Here is a 23,095-nt window from a genome sequence, read left to right on the forward strand (position 1 = left end):
GCCGCTCACCCTCGCTGCCGCACTGCTTGCCATTGTTCGCGCCCATCCTGCCCGCCTCATGCCCGCCGCCTCCCCACGCCGCCGCGCAGCATCTCCACCGCGGGGCGCCGAGCGGCCGCGGCTGATGGATCGGGGCCGGGGGGTGGGGGGGAGCCCCCAGGAGTTTTCACAGCGACATGTCCAAAGCAGCCGGACAACTTCCTCCGCGTCTTCTCGGGTGGCCGACACCCACCCTTTCCCCCTCAAAAAAAAAAAAAAAGAGGGGGGGGGAGGGGGGAGGGCGTAAAAAAAGCGATGTATCGGCACGCCTTCCCCGCCCCGGTTCGCAGCCGGGGTGCCCGGGCAGGGGAGGCGGCTCCAGTTATAATCCACAAGCAGGACGGGCGGGACGGCCCCCGGGCGCAGGCTCCACCGCCCCGCGGCCGGCGCGGGGGCTCCCCCGATGCTCCAGCGCCGCTCCGCCGCCGCCGCCTCCCCCGGGAAGCCGCCGCCAGCCACTTGTTGCCCGGGGAGGGAGGAAGGGGAAAGCCGCCGCCGCAGACTTTTGTTAGCGGCAGGCGCCTCCTCCCGGCGCCCAGCACCGCCGGGCCGGGGGGAGGGAGGGAGGACGGAGCCCAGAGCCAGCCCCAGCCTTTAAAGGCACAGCGCCCGCCCGGGGGCTCCCCCGCCGGCCGTGCCCCAGCCCAGCGCCCCGGGGGCCGCCGGCCCGGCCTTCCTGCCCTTCCCCTGGCAGCGCCTGCCCCAGCCCCTCGTCCCGGCCCTCCTCAGCTCGCCTCCGGCCGTGCCCCGACGGGCGGCTGCCGGGCGCTCCCCGCGGTGGCCGAGCCCCGGGGCCGCTGCGGCGGGGGCTGCGCAGGGAGCCGGCCGGGGCGGCACCGCAGGCGGCTCGCCCGCACCCCCGGGGGTCGGGCGCTGCGGGCCGGGCACCCGCCTGGCGCCCCCCGCCCGGCGCCGCTCGGAGCTGTCGGAAAGGCGCCGGGGTACGGGGCAGCCGCGCCGGAGGGTGTCTGCCTGCCCCTCCCCGGCTTTCCGGGCTGCGTCCTCCTGGGCAAACAGGCTTCCCGCAGGCACTCAACGACTGTGCATCGCTCCTGGCCTTTGCCACCGCATCGAAGAAAAAACCCAGCTGTTTAACATCCCTAAATTAGTTAATCAAGTATCCTATAGGGTTGGTGCTTTGAGGTGGAATGTTCCTATTTAATTCAGCTTTCTTAAACAGTTGCTTCTTCTTTCACCCCAAAAGACAAGCTTTTCAACTCTGAAGACCTGTGGGGATTGTCACGAAACCAGAGGCAATATACGACCATTCCGTTCCAGTGTTGGGGCCGTTACTACAACCCCTGATAGGGACTCACCTACCATTACCGATGCCGTCTGTTGGGACTTTACATACCTGAAATGGTGGAGTACGCTCAAGTGGCGTGGAGACACCGCTAATGCAGTAAGGGCCTTTCCCGAGGGCAGCCCACCCTAGCAGCAGAATTGGGAATCGAGGTTTTCGTGACCGCCGGGGAGTCCACACCGCTTCTGCCTGGCAAAAGGGGCTGGGATACAAAAGCTGGTGCCAAATGGGAGTGAGGGGAAACTGCATGTGAACAGGTTGATACTGAAACTGCCAGTCTTGAGAGGATGCTTGCCCCCAAAGGGTCAACAATAAAGTAACAAAAAGGACAGTGAAGCTTGCTCTATCTAGACAACTGTTACCCAGATCAAGTGGTAACTGGGGGTTACCAAAGGATTTTTGGAAAAGAGTCAGATTGAAAAGAAGTGAAAAAGAAGGATGAATGTTTGCAATAGATGGAGGGACACCTCGGAGCAAACATGGAGCAGCAGTCCAACCTGGTTTGACACTGTCAAAAGCCACCCCACTGGCACCTTGCCTCTGCCTGACGGCCCTGGCTCCCTGTCTGGTGGCCGGCCGGGGTGAGACAAGCAGGGATCCACACCCCGGGTGTGTGAGGGAACTTGTGGCACAGAGAGCAGCACAGGTACAGGTAACTGCATCTAAAATACGGGTTATGCAGGTACCTGCAGGAGGTGTGTGCAAATCAGCGGGCCCACAGCCCTGGGACTGAGGTGTGCACTTGCATCTCACAGTCTGGGGAGCAGCATGCCCACAGCCATGCGTGTGTGAGGCTAGGGCTCTTTAGGATTATTTATAGAAGGGTCTCGAGAAGTTACTAGCTGTTTACTGACTTTTTGCAAGTATCTACCATTGTGGTTTATGTGTGGCGTTGCTGACACTGATCAGCATACGGCTCACTGATTGCCAGGTCATTACATGTCCTTATTAAAAAGACAAAACTGCTTTAATCCTGATTTGATTTACACAATGAGTTGAGCAGTTTTCCCTGTGCCACACTATGATGTTATGTATGAAAAAGCCTGTCTTCCTAAATATATCACAACACTCACAAGACAATTACTTCATGTACAGATAATTCTGAGCAAATTACATCTTTGTCAACATATGCAAATGGCATATGAAAATGCAGAGGCAAAAGCATCAACACTGACAGCACTACAGAGGAAGCTTCTAAAGCCTGAACTTTTGGTGATGGGAGATTAACTTAAAAAGAAAAAAAATGTGCATTTTCTTTAAGAAATGGGGGAATTACCTGAAGCTAAAAAGAGTACCAGCAGCACAGATGACAGACTAGTAAGTGGGCAATGTTCATTAGGCTTTAATCCCAGGAGATACTGGTCATTAATGCTTCTTGTGGAAGTTTTGGTCCTGATTCAAGATGACTACACACACCCTTCATTTCTCGAAAAAAAGTGAAGGTCTAAGAAAATATTGCCTTCTTGGGTCAGACTCATCAAATGACCATCCTAGGTTTTTTGAACAAAATGCTAATTAGTCTAAAAATATAGTTTTCTCTAATCAAAGGTTGATTTCTAACCCCTGATGCTAAACTAAATCTGTGCTGCACCAAAGCAGGCAGGCACAGAGACAAGTGTTTGGTTTTAATATCCTCTATTTTCTTTTTGAGAGTTACCTGTTGGGGGTGGGGTGTTGAGAAGCAATCTGCCTTCTGTAAAACAGTAAAAGGTTATGGTGCGACGTTAATGTTTGCCTCAAATGTGGGCCCACACATTGCCAACAAAGACGTACAACCAAATACTATTTTTCCTGCTGTGAGGCTTGTAGGGTTTGAAAAACCCATCGCAAACACTTGCTAGGAACTCACCTGGGGAGAGTAGGATGTTAAAAAAACTTGGGCTTTCTATGCCACAGCAGTCTACCTTTGTCACCCAAGCCCTCATCTCCAGCTCAGCGATGGGCAGCTGTGGCTGGCATGCCCAGCGATACCATTCTCCCCGCAGCAGGTACTGCCAGGCACTGCCGGTCCCCAGCTGTGGGAAAGCACATGCAGGCTGAAACCAGCACATGTCCCTGTTCCGTGTGCAGCCCAGCCGTGCCTAATCTTAGCCTGAAATACAGTGATGGGAGTAGCCACTGCAAATGATGCCCTAGCAACCTCTCAGCTCCTCATGTCACATTGTGTGCTGTGCATCCCATGGCAGTCAACCACCAGAAAGTTTTCCTGTGTGGGTTGTAGGGCCCAGAAAGACCAGTGATCCCACTTCTAACTCCAAGAAGGCCGTGCATTTCTTGCAGCAAACCTTCTTGCATATAAAAGAGAAGTTTCTTAGACCAGTTGGAAACATAATCTCACATAGACCCAAGTGCATAGCTCTACGTAAATAATTTTATGGGATTCAGGAAGAACAGAGCCTCCATGAGAAGGAATATAGCAGTTCCCCTCCAAACTCAAAATTTGGTGCACCACAACTGAAATGAATCCCTTTGCCAAGGGGTATTTTTTCTCATCAAGAATAGCATAAGCTGATGCTTTGTAAGACAGCAAGTCCAGATGTCAAAGGACTCCTGTAAAGAGCAAAGACATTAGGGAAACAGGTTACCACTCTGTCAAGTTTATGGCATAAATCCCAGAAATATTCTGACATGACCAGAACTAAAAGAAAAGGGGAAAAAAAAAAAAAAAAACCAAACCTAAAAAAAACCCCACCAACCAACCAACCAACCAAAGAGAAAGCCTAGACAGGAAAGAACATCTTGGTTTAGGAAACTTGAATTCAGCTTTCACATGAAGGACTGATTATTTCTGCTGTACATCCCATTACATGCTTTCTAAAGGAGAATGAGATGGAAGGCACATGGAGAAGCAGTAAAGTACTAAACTCATCTTGGTACAAACACATAAAACTCTCAGCAGAAATTTATTTGTCACAGGTGATACCTCTGACAATGGCTGTTTTGTGCAAGGCATTTAGGCCAGTCAAACTTGGAGCTTCATAAGCCCAAAAGCATCAATAGGAACAGAGCAGCTGGGAAATGCTACTTCAAAGAGGACCTACAAGTTTCAACTAGGACTGAGTCATCTTATAGCCCTTCAGTATTTACCAAACAGTTGGTTCATTGTGGGATTTGCTGTGGGAGTCTGGGAGGCCTATTATGTCTAGCCATATGGTTTGAGACTTAGTACCATTACAGTGCCTGTGGATGAGACCTAAGAAGATATTTTCTATTAACAGTTTCGAGATGTTTCACTCACTCTTGGCAAAATTTTGTAGTAGTCTTTTTTTTTTTTTTCTTTTTTCTTTTTTCTTTTCTCCTTGTCTTCCAGTTGGTCAGTACCTTATACATTGAGACCATTCAGCTTGAACTGCAAACATAGTGTTTATGCGTAAATGCAAAGGACTGGTAGGAGTCTTTTGGCTGTGACTGAGTTAAGCTGCCTAAACCACATAATATAATCCCTTTGTGAAACTGTTTACCCTTCACGATACCCTAGCCTTCAAAACAGTACAAAGAATCTGAAAGCACATCAGTCCTGCCATCTTTTCAACAATCCAAAGGAGATGAAGTAGTTTCTGTAAGGACAAGAATAGTTTTTGGGTTTGTTGCCTCTTAATCTCATCAATATGAGCCCACCTAAGAGAGGAGAAATGGAGTGATATCAACCACTGTTTTTGCAAGACTGGTGAAGTTCCATCATTATATAAGATCTGCCTTCCTATATTGCTATTTTCTTTCCTCACAAGGAGACATCAATGCATTTTTCCTAGACCTGTATCCTGTCGCAATGAGAGGAACTTAGAAATTATTAGGGCTGAGGAAGAACAAGGAAGTTATGGGCCAAAATGTTTCTATCTGGACATGTTGCTACAATTATTCCTGGGAGTGTTTGTATTACATCTCCATTCATTATGGGCCTCCTTCTGTGGTGCATTACGTGTCTCATGATGCATCATTTTTCTATTCCATGAATAAAACCACAGTGATTTTGGAAAAAGTAACCAAACTAAGGGTTCTGGATAAAGAAAATAAAAAAATTGAAAGTAACTGAACTATTTCCATAAGACATCATCACAGCAATTCCAAGACTAAATATTTTGGCTCTGGAATTTTTGCTACAGTTGGTTTTGGTGGGTTTTTTCTTCAGTTTTTGTCTAAGCTTTCCTCTTTGAAATAATAATAAACAAAAATAAAAAACTTCCAGCTACTCCCAAATAGCTTTATATTGAACTTAAGTTTAAAAGTCATTTGTATCCCAGGCCAGCAACAAAACTAAGACTAGTTTCCTGTTTGGTGTCGGAAGCTTTGATTTTTCATACTTGAGACATTTTAAGCATTTATTTTCACACTTTGTATTTAAATAAAATGATGAAAAAAAATAGTATCCTTTTAAAGACAGCAAAAGCCAAGTAATATTTTTCTGATTAATTATATTTTTACATCACCATGTTCATATGGCTGCATATATTTTGTGAACACTCCATGATAATATCTGTGTTGACTGCTTTTGGGCATTCTAAAGTGAAAAAGAATCCAAAAAAAAAAAAATGACTAATATGTTGCTGGCAACTTCAAGGAATTATCAAAAGCATATTTTTTCATTAACCACAAAACGATACACTAATACTACCTATCTCCTAAAGGAAAAAATAAAAACTAGATTATTTTCATCATTATAGGTAAAAGTTATGGCCTCATTGCCATATGATCTGAGAGTATGTGCTATTTTATCATCAGTAGCCTTAACACAATTATGAGTGACTTGACTTACATGGCTAAAAAGCTGCAGGATCTAAGGATAGCTTGGATTGTATTTTAAGGGGTAGCTTTTAGTAGAGTCTGTTCTGCTGGCTGAGAAGTCTCACAGCATCCCCTCACATGAGGTCAGGCTGCTTCAGCCAAGCAAAGGCTCTGCTCCCACAATGACTTTGATAGGTCTAGTTAAAATGCATTAAATCAAGGCGGTGTTCAAGTTCTAGGTCACTTTGGACCTTTAATGAGTTTGTCTTATTGATAGGCACTGATGCAATTGCAGAATGGATGAAGTGCAGGCAGTTCTAGCAAATAAAGATCCAGTTTTACTTTAAACTTTCAGAAGTTCAACTAATTCAAATCTTAAACAAGAAGGTTTAAACCATCCTGAGATTTTAAGATATTTTTGCTGAATTTTTTTAGTTTTACAGGAGAAAATCCTCACTTGGACCTGATTTCTCCCGTCTTCCAACAACAAAAACAATAAAAAATGTTCAGGCTGTGTTGAAACATGTTTTACATTACACGTAAAATCTGCCGAAAAGAACAGAGAGTTTGCAAAGTCAAGCTCCTAAGTCTCAACTGTTGGAAAGCACAGGAATGAAGACTGCGTGCAACTCCAGAATGACCATCCTGAATTCCCCTGCCTTGTCCCCAGTACACCTTCCACTACAGACAAGGCTGGGGCCTACAGCCAACACTGCAAAACCACTTCACTCCCAGAAGCAGTCTGTGATTATGTAAATCATGGCATTATAATGTATAAGCGCAATGGAGACATAGTAGGGTTGTAGGGGCAAAATTAATTCTGGCATTCCATAGTTTATGACTGACCTTGCAGTTCTATTGTAGGATTTTTTTTGTTTGATTTAAAACAGGGTTGGCTGGTGCATTCTCCAGGAACTAAGCAAAGAATGAACTTAAGAAGATACATTTCCTCATCTCATTGATATCCGTAGCAATCATTTGCAGGGCTGGAAGCCTACTCTGCTAAACAGACTGCGGTTTAGTTGGACATAGAGAGGCACTGATAGAAATGGAAGATTTTCCAAGCACTGTGGTTGTGTCTATACTGTCCCTCTCAGGACCCTGGCTGCAGCACACAGCACGCTGTGCAGCTGGCGTGGCCAGGTTTCCTTTCTGTGAAAAACAGAGCAGGGTGAGAAGATTTCTGCCTGGGTTGTGCACGGTGGACACTCACACTGTGGACGCTCACCAGACAGGGATGTGGACAAACTCTGGAAACACGTCTAGAAACAGCCTGCAGGAATTAACACTGAGGAAAGATAAAGCATCTTTTTTCAGCAATGGGTATCTTCTTCCAAGAAACAGCAGGTGCTGTAGGATCACAGGGTGCTGGACAAAGGCCATTGCATTGAACTAAGCTTCTTCTGACCATTGTATCTCTATAAACATTGTTCCTTCTGCTCTGGCCTTGGCCCACTACCCATACAGTGCCACACCACACGCCTCATTTCACATCCTTTCTTCGCATCTGGCTAACTGTCATCTCAGCCGCTCAGGCCCCATTTATGCCAGACACCTCACTCAACAAAGCTCCCTTCCACCCTTCTGGTCTTCCCTTCCTATTTCCTTCCTCTACTGACTTCACTCCCAAGACAGCAACCAGTAACGTCTCTCATTTCCACAGACTTTTTCTTCTCATCACTAATCTCCAATAACTTCCCTCTGTATTCAGTCTTCATCAGTGTTCCTTGAGCCAACTTTCTTCTGGTCTCTTGCTGCTGCCACCACCGGTTCCATTATTCTGCCTCAGACTGATGTTAATGCAAAACAGCCTAAGAAAATGCATAGGCAGAGGCTCTTGAATTGTTCAGCCCCGATGGGCTCCCTCCCAATTTTTCTTCCTTTCATAAGGAAAGGCAACACAATTTAGCCACATAAAGGGGAGTTTCACCATGTTTCTGTCAGAAAGTCTGGTTGTATTTCAGAGCATTCTGAGACATCACACCTGGGTTGTCCAGCCTGCAGCCAAAATGCCTCATTTTCCCTTGGTGGTGTCACTCCCTGCACAGTCAGTCTGGAATTCCTTCAGATCCTGGCTTGACTTTTCCTGGTTTTCAGTGAAGAATTCATAGCTAGCTCTGCGTGAGGCTTCCTGGAGGGAAAATAAAGTTTCTTTGATGCCCCCAGATTTCCTCGCAGGCCTGGCAGAACCATATCTTGCCCAGTCATTGGGTCGCCTGACTCACAGGTGGAGCTCAACCAGGTTTCCTCTGAGGCAGCTTGCACCCACTGAGGGCAAGTTATGTGCCTTCTCCCAAAGGCAAAGCCAACAAATGCTGCCTGTGTTGTCAGTAACACTAATGCCACTCTATAACCATGTCCTGCACTCTTAACCAAGAACCAGAACTTGGTTTGTGACCAGCAGTGTGGTACTCTGAGAAAAATGGGTTCCTGAAGAAGCACGCACAAGAAGCTCTTTCAATACTGTAAGGTGGACTAGTGTGCTACAGTTCAGGGAAAGCACGTCTACGTAAACATCAGCATTTACCTGTTGAAACAAAGCTAAGGTGTGAACGCCAGGCATGAACCCACAGAGGACACTGATGGCAGCTATCTCGATGCAAAGGAACGCTTCAAGCATCAGATACTTCCCCTTCCACAAAAGGACGGCTGCGTTTGTGTTCTTTGCTAGGTTTTCCACGTTATAACAGAGCAAGTTTTCTCCACCTATGACGAATGTTCCAGCAGAGTGATTCTAGCACGCAGTACATCAGGTTCAGTGGAAAGGCCCCCTGCCTCCTCCAGTTTTCATCCCCCCACAGGCAGCTTGCCTTGTCCCATATGTCCATGACTAATTTGGAAATTTGCCATAAGGACAGTATCCACGTGTAAAGCCAGCACAATTATCATGCATTTGATATTTCCAGAAATTTTATGAGCCATCTAACAGGCCAGTATCTAGCTTAATTAAGTCAGTCAATCACTTCTAGGAAACAAAGTGTCATTGCTTCATCTCTAACATTCAGATCTATTATTCTAAATATTTTTGCTCATACATATTAAATCACTTGCACATGTCCTTCATAGTTAAGAGAAATATTATAGGGATCTTATTACAAAGTGGGCCAACAGCTGAAGCATTACTTTTTCAATTTGATTTTCATTGATACTTCTGTTTTGTGAGAGACTGCCCTTCACCACACAAAGTGCCCCTCACTGATGGCTCCAGGAGGAGTCTGCCTGTTTCATTACCAAAAAACTTGGCTCAGAGACACCTGATGACAGTGCAAAGATTGCAACAGACAAAAGTAGATCCTTTTCCATCAGGATCTGATGGAAAGAAATGAAGAGGAGGCCTTAATATCAACTGTCAGATTACAGGAGCTAGGATCAAGCACCTAACTCATTTCTTTCCCTTGAACAGAAGATCAAATAGATCAAGCAGACGGTCATAGCAATCAGTACAGGAGTGGGTGACATAAAAGTTTAGCTCCCATAGTGAAATATTGTCTATTACTAAGGCTCTGGACATATTCTCTTTAGATTTTTTTTCCACCCCGTTGACTTATCTTTACACGTCAAAATCTAATTTATAGTGCTTAAAAGAATATTAAAATTAATAGCTTAAATTAAGACTGTCTGCTTTCAAAGCTGGCATCTTCCAACAACCATAGAAACTGCCCTGAGCAGTTTAAAAGCCTTTATGAGATTTCTTCCACTAGATTTTGCTCTGCCAGTACTCAATTTTTACCATCTCAGGTTTTGCGTCCTCCCATGTCAGAAGCCACTGCTTCACAGCCAAAATGCCTTAAAACCTGAGTGCTGCTCCTCAGCCATGTCTGGTCAAGGTGCCAGGTATACATTTAAACTATCAATAAATACGGGTTTATTAGCACACCGGAATGACAGGCAAAAAACTCCTGCTTCACACCAGGTTTATGGGCAATGGATGGACATTACAAATACGTGAAGGACAGTGGGACATTTAGCTCCCACAGTGCTTTGTTGGAGGAACATCAGCCAGACTTCTTAATGTAAAGCAGTTTCTAGGAGGAACAGTGAACTTCAGCTTTCTCCTTCAACTTATAATCCTGTGAGATACTTGAGATATACATCACAAGAACAAGTCCAAAAATACAAGCTATTGGTGCTTTTAAAGTAACTGTTCTCACCAGAACTGGTGGACCATCAAGGCATTAGCAGCTAAATTTGGCCTACTCCAACAGGGAGCACTTGGGACTAAGCCAAATCTGGTTTTACCCCAAGTGGATCAATGGTTGACAATATATCCTTGCCACATTTTTCTTCCTAGACTATGATTCCTGTTCAGAATGTCCAGCAGTCTTCAACACAAAGACAGCCTTGTATCTATACTCATGTCATTTTCTGCATGGTAAACTTTTGGTTTAGGACAGGGATTTTTCAACTTTTCATTGTATGGATGATCTCTCAATATGGGTTGATTGGCATGTCCCACTCCTTCGCAGCAGCTAAACCAACTGCTTAATCAAAGGCAAACAGTTCACAATGATAGCTTTTCGCAGGGATGCTTTCCCTCTAACTATAGTAAAACCTGGTAACAAGCACGCATTGTGTGTGGTACAAGCCTGTTCGCTAGGCCATGGCCTGACCTTCGTCTGTGAAGGTCTCAGTAGTCTATACAGCTCTCCCTGTAATAGCTTCACACTTCATTATTTGCCCAGCAGGGCATATTTAGGCTGATGGCCAGAATTCAACTTGGTAGGGCAAGTGTGCAGTGCGCTGACCTTACTCGAATTCCAGTGAATGCACTGGATCAACAAACACCATCACCTTTAAGACATATTTTTTTCTGAAAGTTTTCTACCATCAACAAAGCTAAACAGTATCCAAAGTTGCATTTCTTAAAATAGAGGCTTCTGTGACTGTTGTCCTCTAACTGCCCCTTTCATTGACAGGGATCGCATTAGAGTCTGAGGAACTTAAGGCATTTCTAAATCCATTTCTTGGGATTTATGAACTTTGGTGACCAGGCTCAGAACGGTTCATGATAATGAATTAATTAATGAATAATTCAGAACCACTTATGGAAGTCACCCTCAGCAATTTTCCTTCACATCCCACGTACTAAACAGTGAAGACAGCTACAATGGTTGGCTTTATCAGGATGTTAAAGCTGTTACAAGGGTTTAAAAGATAAGAATAGCAGCACACGCAATTTCAAGCAGAAGTTACGTTATACATGGTGATATCAAGCCAATGCTCTCATGAAAGCATTCATTTAGTGAGTTTAATGAGGGCAATTTGTCAACAATTTCACACACCATTTGCCTAGAATTCTCCAATGCAGCATTTCACTGCGTGCTCCTCCCCCACAAATAAACTGCATGTTGTATACAGTTTTGCCTACCATTAATCATCTTTTCAGCACTGCAAGTTCAATGCTGCTTTCCCAGTAGGAGACTGAGGGAGCAACCTAGCCAAAAGAGGGAAAAGTCATGGGAAAAGAAGAATATAAATGTTCACTTAAGCAAAAAAAAAAACCAAAAACCAAAAAACAAAAAAAACACCAAGAGCAAAACCCCCAAACTGTAGTAGGACTATCCCCTTTTGCCCGTAGTAACTGCTTCTGACAGCGACCTCTGGACCTCTACTTTTTCTATGAGTTGAGCATACAACTACAGAATCCAAATGGTGCTCCTTACAGCTTAAAAGTTCAAAGCAGAGGCTAAGACCATCAGTCTGTTTAAAATAAAATAAAAAATAAAAAAAAAAGCAAGCCACTCCCCCTTCCCATACTGTCCCCAGCTTCTGGAATTGTTGCATTTTTCTTTTTCGACTGGGTCCAATTCAGAGATGACTCTTTCTAAAAAAAAAAACCAATCCATGTATTTATTGAAACTGTATCTGCAAAAGGCTAGACTTAAGGAATAACTAACTTAAGAAGCCATTACTGTTGATTGTCAGCATTTTTCTGCTAACCAAGATGCCTGAGGGAAAAGCAGATGGAAAGTAATTAATAAGACCAAGAGTGAGGTTTGCTGAATGTAACTGATACTGTTGGTAAATCTGGGTCTCATAAATGATTCTTCTCAATGAAGGGAGAGAGACAGATGTTTCTGCTATTTCAGCAAGGACCTAGGAGAGAGCAAGTAAGAATTAAAATAAAATCTAAAAAAAACCCAGTGAGCCCATAAATAAGCAGTGCAATTGATATCACACACTTCCTTCTTTTCTCTGACACTCCTGATAAATTTGAAGAAATTGAGAAGTGGAGAGAAGGATCCTTTTAAATTATCTTATTAAAATAATTCAATATGCCAACAACTATAACTTACAGCATCCTATGTGGACTTGTGCAGTAGGAATATGGGCAAAAGAAAGCATTAAGTTTGCTTCTGAATATCTTAACTTTTAAAGAAGTGTTGGATTAATTGCCATTTCTGCAACGTGTTGTATCTTATGCTTAAACAATATTGAAAACCTGAAGTGAACTAAAACAAAGAGGGAAATAGGTGGAGTTCTGTGTTTACCCTCAGCTTGGGAACCCTCTCTGTTGAGGGAAAGGCATTTTAGGAAGGCTGTGCAAAGGAGGTGGGGGATGGGGGGAGCTGTACCGAGCATGTCTGAAGGGGGCATGACTCAAGCTACAAAGCATTTCCACCGAGACAAAGTGCTGCTGTCATCTGTATTGGCAGCGTTTTCAACCCAGCAGCGCTCTGTGTCACTGGCCGCTCTCTCCTGCCACAGGCATCCGAAAGGAGGAGGTCGCTTTCCCAGGTGCAGCAAATCAGGATTTTACTCTTTTGGCCTTCAGCAATTTTCAACAAGAAGGTTAAATGAAATGTGGGTTTCTGTGTATGCATACGTGTATTTGCATGTATTTGACAAACACAACACTCCTTTTAGAATTTTAATGTATATTTTAAGAATTTGTCTGTTTAAAGGTATGTGTCTTCCTCTGAATACTTGCCCCCCCCCCCCCAACTTTCAAAACTTTAAAAAATATTTAAAACATTTTTCCCCGAGTATATGATTCTGCATCTGAAGAAATTAAGATGTTCAGCCTCTGCTCCTGTTACCTTCCAGGCTTCTGAGAGATTTTCATCTATAGGGAAAAGAGATAAATCCATATCAAAAGATCAGGCATACTTTTTCTTTTTTAAATTAAAAGTCTAACCATTCTAATATTTTTTTCTTTTATTGGCTACTTCATGAAAACTGCTAAAGAGCTGCCAACAATTGGGGGTGGGGGGAATATCTCGCTTCCCTGCCCTCATGTATGAACCTGTTCAGGTTAGTCAAATATGGGCTATGACAAAAAATACAATAATGTTGAGGTTTTTTTCTATTTCCACCTGGATTTAACCTCCTTTCTTGCTGTAATAGTACCTGGTGAGCTACCATCACTACTTTCAAATTCAATAAAGAATTGTTTGGTAATTGTTTGTGAATGCACCTGTGGCCATAGTTTACAGTATGGTTACAGTTGGAAAGGTACTGTAAAACCAAGATGATAATATTGCCAGCCACAGAAAATTCAATTTCTCAATTAACAAGGCTTTTTCTTTTTCTTCCTCTCACATGCCTCAAAACTCAGCAAGGCTGAAGGGCTGCAGAATGTATTTCTGTGTCAACAGGCACTACAGGGGATGAAAGACTGACAGCATTTTGCACGTAAAGTTATCTTGTGACCATTCAAGAGCCACATGGTAAACTCTGGAAGCCTTGGGCTGTACTGGCCTTTTATCAGCAGAAACCTGTGTGCACTCACATCCTTCTGAAAGGAGGATCAGGGAGAGCCATGGGAAGCTCCAGTGGCTGCTCCACCATCAGCTTCTTCTGCCACAGATTAAGGACACTCAGGGCAGTGGCAGTCTTCGTGGGACTGACTTCACCCACAGGAGAGAGACCAAGGATATACCTGCATGGAGGATGATAATCTTCAACCCATATTGTGAACACTGTATCAAACACTTCCCCTTTGAAAATTATAGATATACCGAGAGGAGTATTCTGCACAGTTAACTTTCTCATTAATGAAGACGTTACCTAGTTTAAGATCCCAGTGCAAGATTTCCTGTTCATGAAGAATACTTTAGCCCTGGCACAATTTGCCTGAGGTAGTATCATACTTCTGGTTCTGTCAATGCCTTCCTTGCTTTTAAGATGTGAGCCACTGACCTTCTACTGCACTACTCCAGAAGAATAAAAATATTCTCTCTGTGTTCAAAGTAATGGTAAAACTATTATATATAATACAATATATATTATATTATATTATATCATATATATATACACACACATACATACACACACATATATATTATATTATATACATACATATATATTTATATATACACACACACACCTATTATATAGCTACTCTTACACCTCCCATCTTCCTGAGGAAGGATGTGATCCTGACCTGCATTACCTATAGGCACACATAACACTTGTTGCTTAAATACTAAACCCCCCAACACCTAAAGAGATTAAGATGGAAATGCATCAGGTTTAGTTAATACTTTGAATAGTTTTGTTACTGCATTGAGAAATATGGACACCATCTTAAGGATACATCACATGGAAGAAAGTGGATAAGAGGCTATAAGGATGCTTTTACCTCCATGTCGTCCCACTGGTAGCCAGCAGAAATTCTACAGACAGGTACAAATGGAGGGGCAGAAGGAAAACTCCACACCCACCTCCACACACTTCAGAGCTATTATTTTGAAGTGACCAAGGTACAGGAACGAAAACTTTCTAGAAAGAAAATCAGAAAGGCAGGCTCAGGCATCCCTTTCATAAAAAAATCACACTAAAACTCAAGTCAGTACCGTGGAAATTGCTGCCACAGGAGATCATGGAGACAGCATCAGCAGATTCAAATAGGATCACACAAATTTGTGGACAATAGGTCCATAGAGAGACCAGGAAGGTATGCACCCTGTAACATCCCTAATCCAACACTGGTGGATCTGGTGCAATGCAATGGGAATGGACCAGAGGAAATGACTAAGCTTGCACAGCCTCATTAAATAGCAACTACAGTTATCCGTGCTGCTGAAGAGAAAGTGTACTGGGCAAGACTGCCGGTTTGATTTTGTAGAACATTTAGAGAATTTATGTCCTTCACAGGCAGTTAAAATCTGTCCTGTTTGCAACTGCACCATCATGAATCTATATGACATTCAACAGACACACCTCAAAACTACTGAAGTATGTGACCATGTTTTCTGTACTGGACAGAGCTGAGCTAATATTGATATATCATGGGCAGCCCTACAGTTATTTCAATGTTTTAAAAGTCTGATGAAAAACAGCATTGTAGTTTTGTGTTCTTTTATCCACGCTCCTGCCTGCAATGACGGTGGTATCAGGCACCAGTCTCCTGCTAAATCTAACGTCTCAGCCCTGTCCACCCCCACATTGCTGTTCCCTAATGCATATTTGTGACAAACTTGGAACAACATCTGACCTTCGAGTCCTCTATCCACTTCCCTGCTGCCTGCCAACAAATTCTGGCTAACACTTAAAGACGATATCTCACCACTGACCTGGCACCCTGAGTTATCAGCCCACAGTGAGGTCCCTGCAGCTTAGTAAAACAGGGCCCCAAATACCCCAGGATTCCTAACCCTGCATGCTCGCCCCCCATGTTTGTCAGAAAAGTGCAACTCGACTTTATTATTGCATCATTTTTAATTTGAAGTATCTGTGCTCTTTTGCCTTGAAAAATAAAAGAACAAGTCTGAATTCAAACAGTTATAAAAGTGCAAGGGAATATAAAAACTCAGGCTTAACAGTCAAGAGCTCTATGTTATTTTGTTATTTCCTTATTTCGGATGGATTGGTGGAGGCAAAGTGACGGGCCTCACAAGCTGTCTCAGGATTGGTACACTCTGAAAAACCACACCTACACCCAGAGACACATTTCTGCTTATTCAGGATAGTTGTTCCTGCTCCAAGCCTTTCTGAAGATGTTCCTAAGAGTTTGGTAAATGCATGTCTTTAGATAAGACGTCTATAAAATTCTTGTAAAATTTAGAAGCTCTCACCAAAAAAACCCACCAAAAACCAAAACCAAAAAACCATGCTAGTAGGACGGAATGTTTAAGCAGATACCATTGATTTTAGGATATGTCACCGCAAGGTTTGGGGGAAAAAAGAAATAAAATGAAACATACAGTATTATTCAGGTACAGGAAAGGAGAAATTTAGGTCATCTTCCAACAGAAATCCTGAGGCTGGTAAGGGTCTCAGAAGGTCACTTGGGAAGTGCAGGGGTTGCATAAGCTGTTCCTGCCCCATGCTTATCTAATCCAGTTGCAAAGACTTTCAGTGATGAAGGCAGCTTCTCCAGTACTTCCATATGCTTGCCGTGAGAAACTTTTTCCTAATATCAAACTTGAATCTTCCTTGCTGCACCCCACCAGATTTTGTTCCACCCACCATGGACATGAAGTACTCACATATGTGAACACAGTTATCATAACTCCCCCTCAGTCTTTCCAGATCTGAGATGAAAAACCCCCACTTCATTCTTTGAGAGAAATTCTGTTAAGAGCCCTGGTCACCCTCATGAGTCTTAGGTGTTCTCCCCTTAGTCTGTAAGCGTCTCTAAGCACAGCACCCACAACTAGGCACAACAGCCAAGGTAAAACCTTACCAGAACCTGACCCTGCCATGCAGTGCTGGGGGCTATTTGCACGCAGCCATCGCTTCATTTCTCCCTTAGACTGTGCATGTCACCTTTTATGCAGCGGCTTGATACTGTTGATGTATCTTCGGCTTTTGACCCGTCTATAGGTGCTGTGTACAGGCACAGGCAGCTGTATTCTCTTGCCTGTTTAAATTGCCGTAGCCTTGGTGGGAGCGATAAATATACGGCTGTAGATTTATAGTCAGTTAGCAGATGACTGAAAATTGCACGCACTTCAGTTTTATTTCTTCTTTATCAACAGACTTGAATAACAGCTTTACCACAGGGTGTGTAAATTCCGCAAACTTTTCTTTTCTTTTTGGACTGCATTAAAAGTGCAGGTCAGGCAGTAGGGGACCTTCGTACAGGACAACACTTACCCCTGCATGTGCTCATACTCAAAAAAACCCAGTTTGCCTGGCCTCAAGAGTATACAGTTCATATGTAACTACCTCTTTCCTATTTGGAAATACTCAGCAGTCTTCGATTTCATGAGGAGTTCAGCTACTCAAGACCAAACGGTGGTCCCAGTTACGTAAGCAAACTGGCCACATCAAGCAACATGCAGTAGAAGGAGGCTCAGGACTGGAAAGAAAAGTTGGTCTATCTCATACTAAGTGCCTTTAGATTAGCATACTTGAAGTTTAAATTCCCAAACCCAGCAATTAGTACAACAAAGGCACTGGGGCAACAATGTTTTTAGGAAACTATTGACAATTGTTTGGCAGGAAGGAACAAGCATGGAAGAAATGGTTTTAAGAAGCTCAGAAAACACTCTCAGTCAAAATCTACTAAAAAAGAAAAGACTAATCCAAATAAGGCTATCTGAAAAAAGTGATACTATAAAAAATGAGGCCCATTTTTTCTTTGAAATATTAAGATAATCTTTCTTGTAATATATAAATAGAAAAAAAATGAACTGTTCACAATATTCTAAACTTTTAAAATAGGAAAAGGAAAAAGTAAAAATATTCTTTAGCTTGAAGAGGAAAGCTGCAACAACCTATATCAAAATACAGAATAGCTACTTTAAAATTACAGTGGTTGTTCACTGCCAATTTTAAAGTTACAGAGAAAAGAATTCTTACATATTTTTGGATTAAACTTTTCTACTATGGTAAATCTGTAAAACTGAGGTATTAATAGGATTCCTTATAAGGAAAAAAAGTTACATGTTAATTGTTAGAAGGCTTTTTTTTTCCCCAAAATATGTAAAACACAAACTTGCTTAGAGTCAATTTTAGGAAGTAAAAAATGCTTAAGAAGCTGAGTTCTACCCACTCTCCGATTTCTTATTGATGAGTACTAGAGTAACACTACTAGCTAAAAAGTACCTCTAAAAAAGCCAAATAAAATTATTATTTGTTCTAACCAAAGTTAGTGTCATTTTGAGTCACTTCCATTAGCCAGAAGACCCATGAGGTTTTTGGCTTGCAAGCAAGCACGGCTTAGGCTAGCCCTGCAAGGGCAGTTGCGGCCATCCACCATCCATACAGGCTGAATAACTTATGAGGTCATTCTCACGCCACTAAAATATTACTCTACTATGACCTGTGGCAATGAAGGAGCTGCTTTACAAAACTATAAAACATTCATACAGTGGAGTTAGGCAGACAACAGAGCAGGAACAGCATCAGACTTCAGCTGAGATCACCCCTGTTCATGAGTTGGTGCCTCTAACCAAAGCCTGTAGGGAGCCCATTGTGCCCAGAAGACAGCAGACTATGGTGCAGCAAAATGAGAGAAGGAGTTGCAGCGAGGTCATGGCTACAGGGAAGACCCACAGGCCATCAGTGAGGCAGAGAAAGCAGACCACAGTGAGTCACAGTAACTCAGCAAATCTGAGGAAGAATAAGCATGTGCTGCAACATCTACAGGGCTGAGAACAGTCAGAAAGCAAAAAGTACTTGGTCTTGTGAAGGAGATGCAATTCCATAGCACTGCAGGAAGGATGGGCAGTTTATTTGCATTTTGGTGAAGCTAAACTTCCCCCTGCAGTGATGACCTTAAGAATTATTTTAGACCTAGCTGCCTGCTCACCATTTTCAGCCTTCTCTTACCATTCATCTTTTTTTTCAGAGGAGTAAATGGTGGAGTCCACATGAACAGAGGAGAAAGAAAAGGCAGAACCAAGGATGCACTGGTGACTAACCAAGCAGTACATGTTTGCTTTTATTATTTTAAAGAAACTTGTTAAAAAATACATACCCCCAAAATGCCCATATTAATTTAAATGATTCACAGGAAGCCTCTAACTACTGGACCAACAGCATACAAAAATAAATAGTCATTACAAAAAAATAGTTCCAGTTTTCCTTGCACAGCTATTACTATTCTTACATCAGGGAAGAAAGGCATTCACTCTTTTGTTCAAGGACATTGGTTCTTAATATTTCCCCCACCCCCCACCTCCCACCCCACTCCTGAGAAAACTGTTTCGCTGGAAATAATGAATCTTGCTTGATTAGAAATTACCTCAGTATTGCTTTTCCTAAAAGCTTATGTTTGAAGCCATTCTGGACAACTGGCCTAGTGGAAGGCAATGCTGGTTCTTGACATCCAGTTCAACAGAGCTTCTGCAATTATGAAAAACATGTTTAATAGACAAAGTCAAGTTGTGTGAATAAGTGTTCTCGGAGTGTTAGGTGAAGAGGATCTTAGGGTAGAACTGTCTCAGCCAAACTTTAATCATCATCCATCTTTTTGCCACAGAATTCAATGCGACCACATATATCATCAGAAACCTTTCCCTCTATTAAAAACTAGACATCAGACTTTGATTCATTGGGCTATACTGACTCAGTGATGGAAGTGTCAGCAATATGTCTCAGAAAGGGAGCCAAAAGCATGAGGAATAGTTCGACTTATGGGGTGCTGCTGTTAGAAATCTAACAATTTATGTAAATCAACCCCAGACTTCACTGTGCGAGGAGGGGAACTTGAACACCACCATGCAAAATGATGTGGTCCTACCGCATACTCGAGCTTGTTTAGTTTACTGTAATACCCAATCTGCCAATATTAATTTCTTAATGAAAAACTTACATCTGGGAAACTACATCACCATCAAAGTGACAAAACCCACATCCTGCTTAAATTTCATTTACTTGAATGACATTTCCATGGAAAATCACTGCAAAAAGAATGAGAGTTACAACAGAAGCAGACAAGGAGAAAGCACTATGTTTATTAAAACTAAAAGCTTGTCTGTCTTCAAAGAAGCCAGAGCAACATCTTCACTAGGATCTACTAATTTAAAAAAAAAAAAAAAAAAAACAAACAAAAAAAACCAAACCAAAAACCAACACACATACACTCCCAAACCCCACACAACAGAATCACACAGAATCACTGAGGTTTTCTGTTGAAAATAGAAACCACATTTCTATTGAATACCTCTGATAAAGAAACGGGTCTCTCTGGGGTAGAAGTGAAACAGTTAATTTCTAGATACCCTAAATACTCCCACCTTTCCCTGCAGCTGAAGCTGTCTGCACATAATTTGAGAAAGTTCAATTAAAGGAAAAGATTACTGTATACATAGCACATTAAACTATGAGTATGAAAAGAATGTATGTGAAAATCCTGCATATTTTCTGTTTGCCTTTAATTAGAGATGGATTCCTGATCTTGATTATCCTAAGCAGAAAATCAAGACCAGTCCCTGAAACCACACAGTCTTCCCTTTGTGGGCCTCTTCTTGATTTATGTAGGGCTTTAAACAACACACACACACACAAAAAAAAAAAACACACCAACCCAGAGCTGGGGTTACTGTTATTTCACATTACTTGCTTTTTCTGAGGCTGCAGATGGGCCTGTGTTTTGGGATATTTATTTCTTATTATGACTTAACAGTACAAGAAAACAGATAACTCGGGGAAAAAAAACACTACTGAAAGTGATACACTTTCAAGATCATATTCTGCTAATCATTTTAATTATCTTCTGATTAGTGGTCCACCCATTTTAAGATGCCCCTCATAGAAACCCCTCTAATTGGTTTGGATACTGCTGTTTGGATAGTACTGTCACTTCTAAGCAAATCAAATCTGATGCAGAATATTTTGTGATAACTGGTCTTGGCCCATTCAAAGCTAAAAATAGCACCCAGATACCTTGAATGAATCATTTGACCTAATAAGGCTTCAGTCACTTTGCCACAGGAACTGAGGCAATGATATTTTGGGAGAAGCTGCATTTTCAGCTGTGGCACAAATAATATGACAAAGATTTCTGAAGAAGGTTGCCTGTGTGGTTCACAGCTGGCAGGGGGAGGGATAGGAAGAAGGTAAAATGAAAAAGAGAAAATTACAATGTGAGGAATAAATGGCATTAACACGGTGAATTAATTACCATGACACATTTTAGCTGTGTGTTCTCTTCTTGCATGCACAGGGAAATATTTGAGGCCTACAGCTCCCCCATAAAAAAATTAAGAGATTTAGATTCCTCTTTCTGCCCTGTGGGTACATAGAGGAAAACAGGGAGGCTGAAGCCACCTCCGTTCCTATCACCCTCTTAGGCTGATAAAAGCAGACATTGTCCCTACCCTTAGGAGGAGGGAGAGACTGGCTGATCTCCGATGAGTTCCAGTGCAGAATTACACTGTCATCCAGCCGACTGGGGGGAATGCTGCACGGAAAATGTTGACCCAGGGGTAGAAGGAACGGGATGTGGCCAAAGCAGGAAACTCAGACCAAGTCAAGACAGAGCAGGGGCCTGTTTCAGTGCATAGCAGGGACTGCATTGCCATGAGGAATGCAGTGATCCAGCAAGTTGCTAAACTGGATGTATAGTTTGGGTTACAAAGGCCATGATACAAAATAAGCAAGTCTCAATTGTTTTCCAAAATGAGTAAAAATAGCAGGTCAGTATAAGAAGAAATGCCTATACCCTGGTCAAATTCTCATTAGCTGAACAGAGAAAAAGAGAAAACCTGTTTTGCATTTATGTTTTCTGCTAAAGCCATAGACTAACACATCACTTTATGGCACTGAAAATTTCTGAAGTTATCATGAGATCAGCCATTACATCTCATCTTTGTTTTACAACTTTTTCATCTGTTTCACATTTCTCTGCTATTTTACACAGTACTTTAAACAGAAACCTGACCACCATAACTATCGTACTATACCATACAACTAGCTTGAGGATATTTACAGCTCATCAGCAACAACATATGGAGAAACACAAGTCTTAGCAGACTGATAGAGTCTTTGTCATGGCAGATTTCACTCTGCACAGCAAAAGCATGTGCACAGGCGTGCTACTTGAGAGGTCTGTACCGATGCCAGCAGAGCACAGCATGCAGTTCTTCTTGGCTCAGTGGGCCATATGTCCCACATTTGCCATTCTGAGAGGTCAGTATGGGCAGTTGAGCCCAGCACTCGAATGTAGTTACTGCACTCCTAAAACTTTTGTGGAGTTGTTCCCTCAATTTCATTTTCAAAGACCTGCAGGATGGATCCCTTAGCCAGTAAGGAAACTTCACCAAATAACTCTGCATACAGATAACCTTTCATATTTTTTTTTTTTGAGTTGCTTGCAGTTGCAATTGTTTTTATTAAAAGTGTATTTTTATAGATCTTTAGCACTGAAACACCAGCTTCTCATTCAATTACCTTTAATGAGGTAACTAGTACCATTAATCACATCTAGGTTAATTCAAAACCCTGTATAAACAAGTAACTGAGTGCTTATACTGTCTGTCACTTCCTGACACGCATACTACTTAGTCACTTTACAATATGGCTGTGTGAAATAGTTTGTAAATTATTACCATTGGCGCATGTGTCGTCAGGAATGGAAGAACAATGTTTTACATCATGATTAATGAAAAGAAAGGGAAAAGATCTATTTGGCAAGTAGTTCTGGGCAAGGGGATAATTAAAAAAGCACACTGGAAAAGGGAAGGCACCAGTCATAATCCTCTTTCAAACTGAAGTTACTGTAATCATTAGGAAATTTAAATGTGAAAGCTGTAGACTATGCTTGACTGCTCTCATGGGCTTACAAATGCACACCACATAGCAGAAGGCACAGGAGAGGGAAGAGACACTGCAGAACTGCATCACAACTTGTATCACTCTGGAAATGTTCAAGGTCAGCTTGGATGGGTCTTTGAGCAACCTGATCTAGTTGAAGATGTCCCTGCTTACTGCAGGGGGTTTGGACTAGATGACCTCTAAAGGTCCCTTCCAACCCAAAACAATCTGTGATTCTATGATTCTATCGCAGGTCTCAAGGACACAGCGTGGTCTCAGTAATGGTCTCAGATCTGAGTCTTCTAATTTTATTGTATTTCTCTTCCATAAAAAAAAATCATCTCTTAGAAATGCCAATGTCACAGATCCTTATGAAGGCAA

At 42.6% G+C, this 23,095-nt stretch overlaps 1 protein-coding gene across 2 annotated transcripts in view; it reads right to left on the reverse strand.

Moving 5' to 3' along the window:
- Window positions 1-23,095, reverse strand: part of FBXL7 (F-box and leucine rich repeat protein 7) — a 374,313-nt gene that overhangs the window by 195,636 nt on the left and 155,582 nt on the right. The window contains exons 3-4 of one of the 2 annotated variants that reach the window (XM_080377779.1): window positions 13,797-19,303; window positions 10-13,130 (exon numbers count right to left, since the gene is read on the reverse strand). In XM_080377779.1, the coding sequence (XP_080233905.1) occupies window positions 10-46 (37 nt within the window). In that variant the 5' untranslated portion in view covers window positions 47-13,130; window positions 13,797-19,303. Of the gene's footprint in view, window positions 1-9; window positions 19,304-23,095 lie in introns of both variants that reach the window. The other variant, XM_080377780.1, reaches the window with a different exon arrangement.

The sequence above is a fragment of the Falco punctatus genome (assembly GCF_963210335.1).
Source record: "Falco punctatus genome assembly, chromosome: 3".
NCBI lineage: Eukaryota > Metazoa > Chordata > Aves > Falconiformes > Falconidae > Falco > Falco punctatus.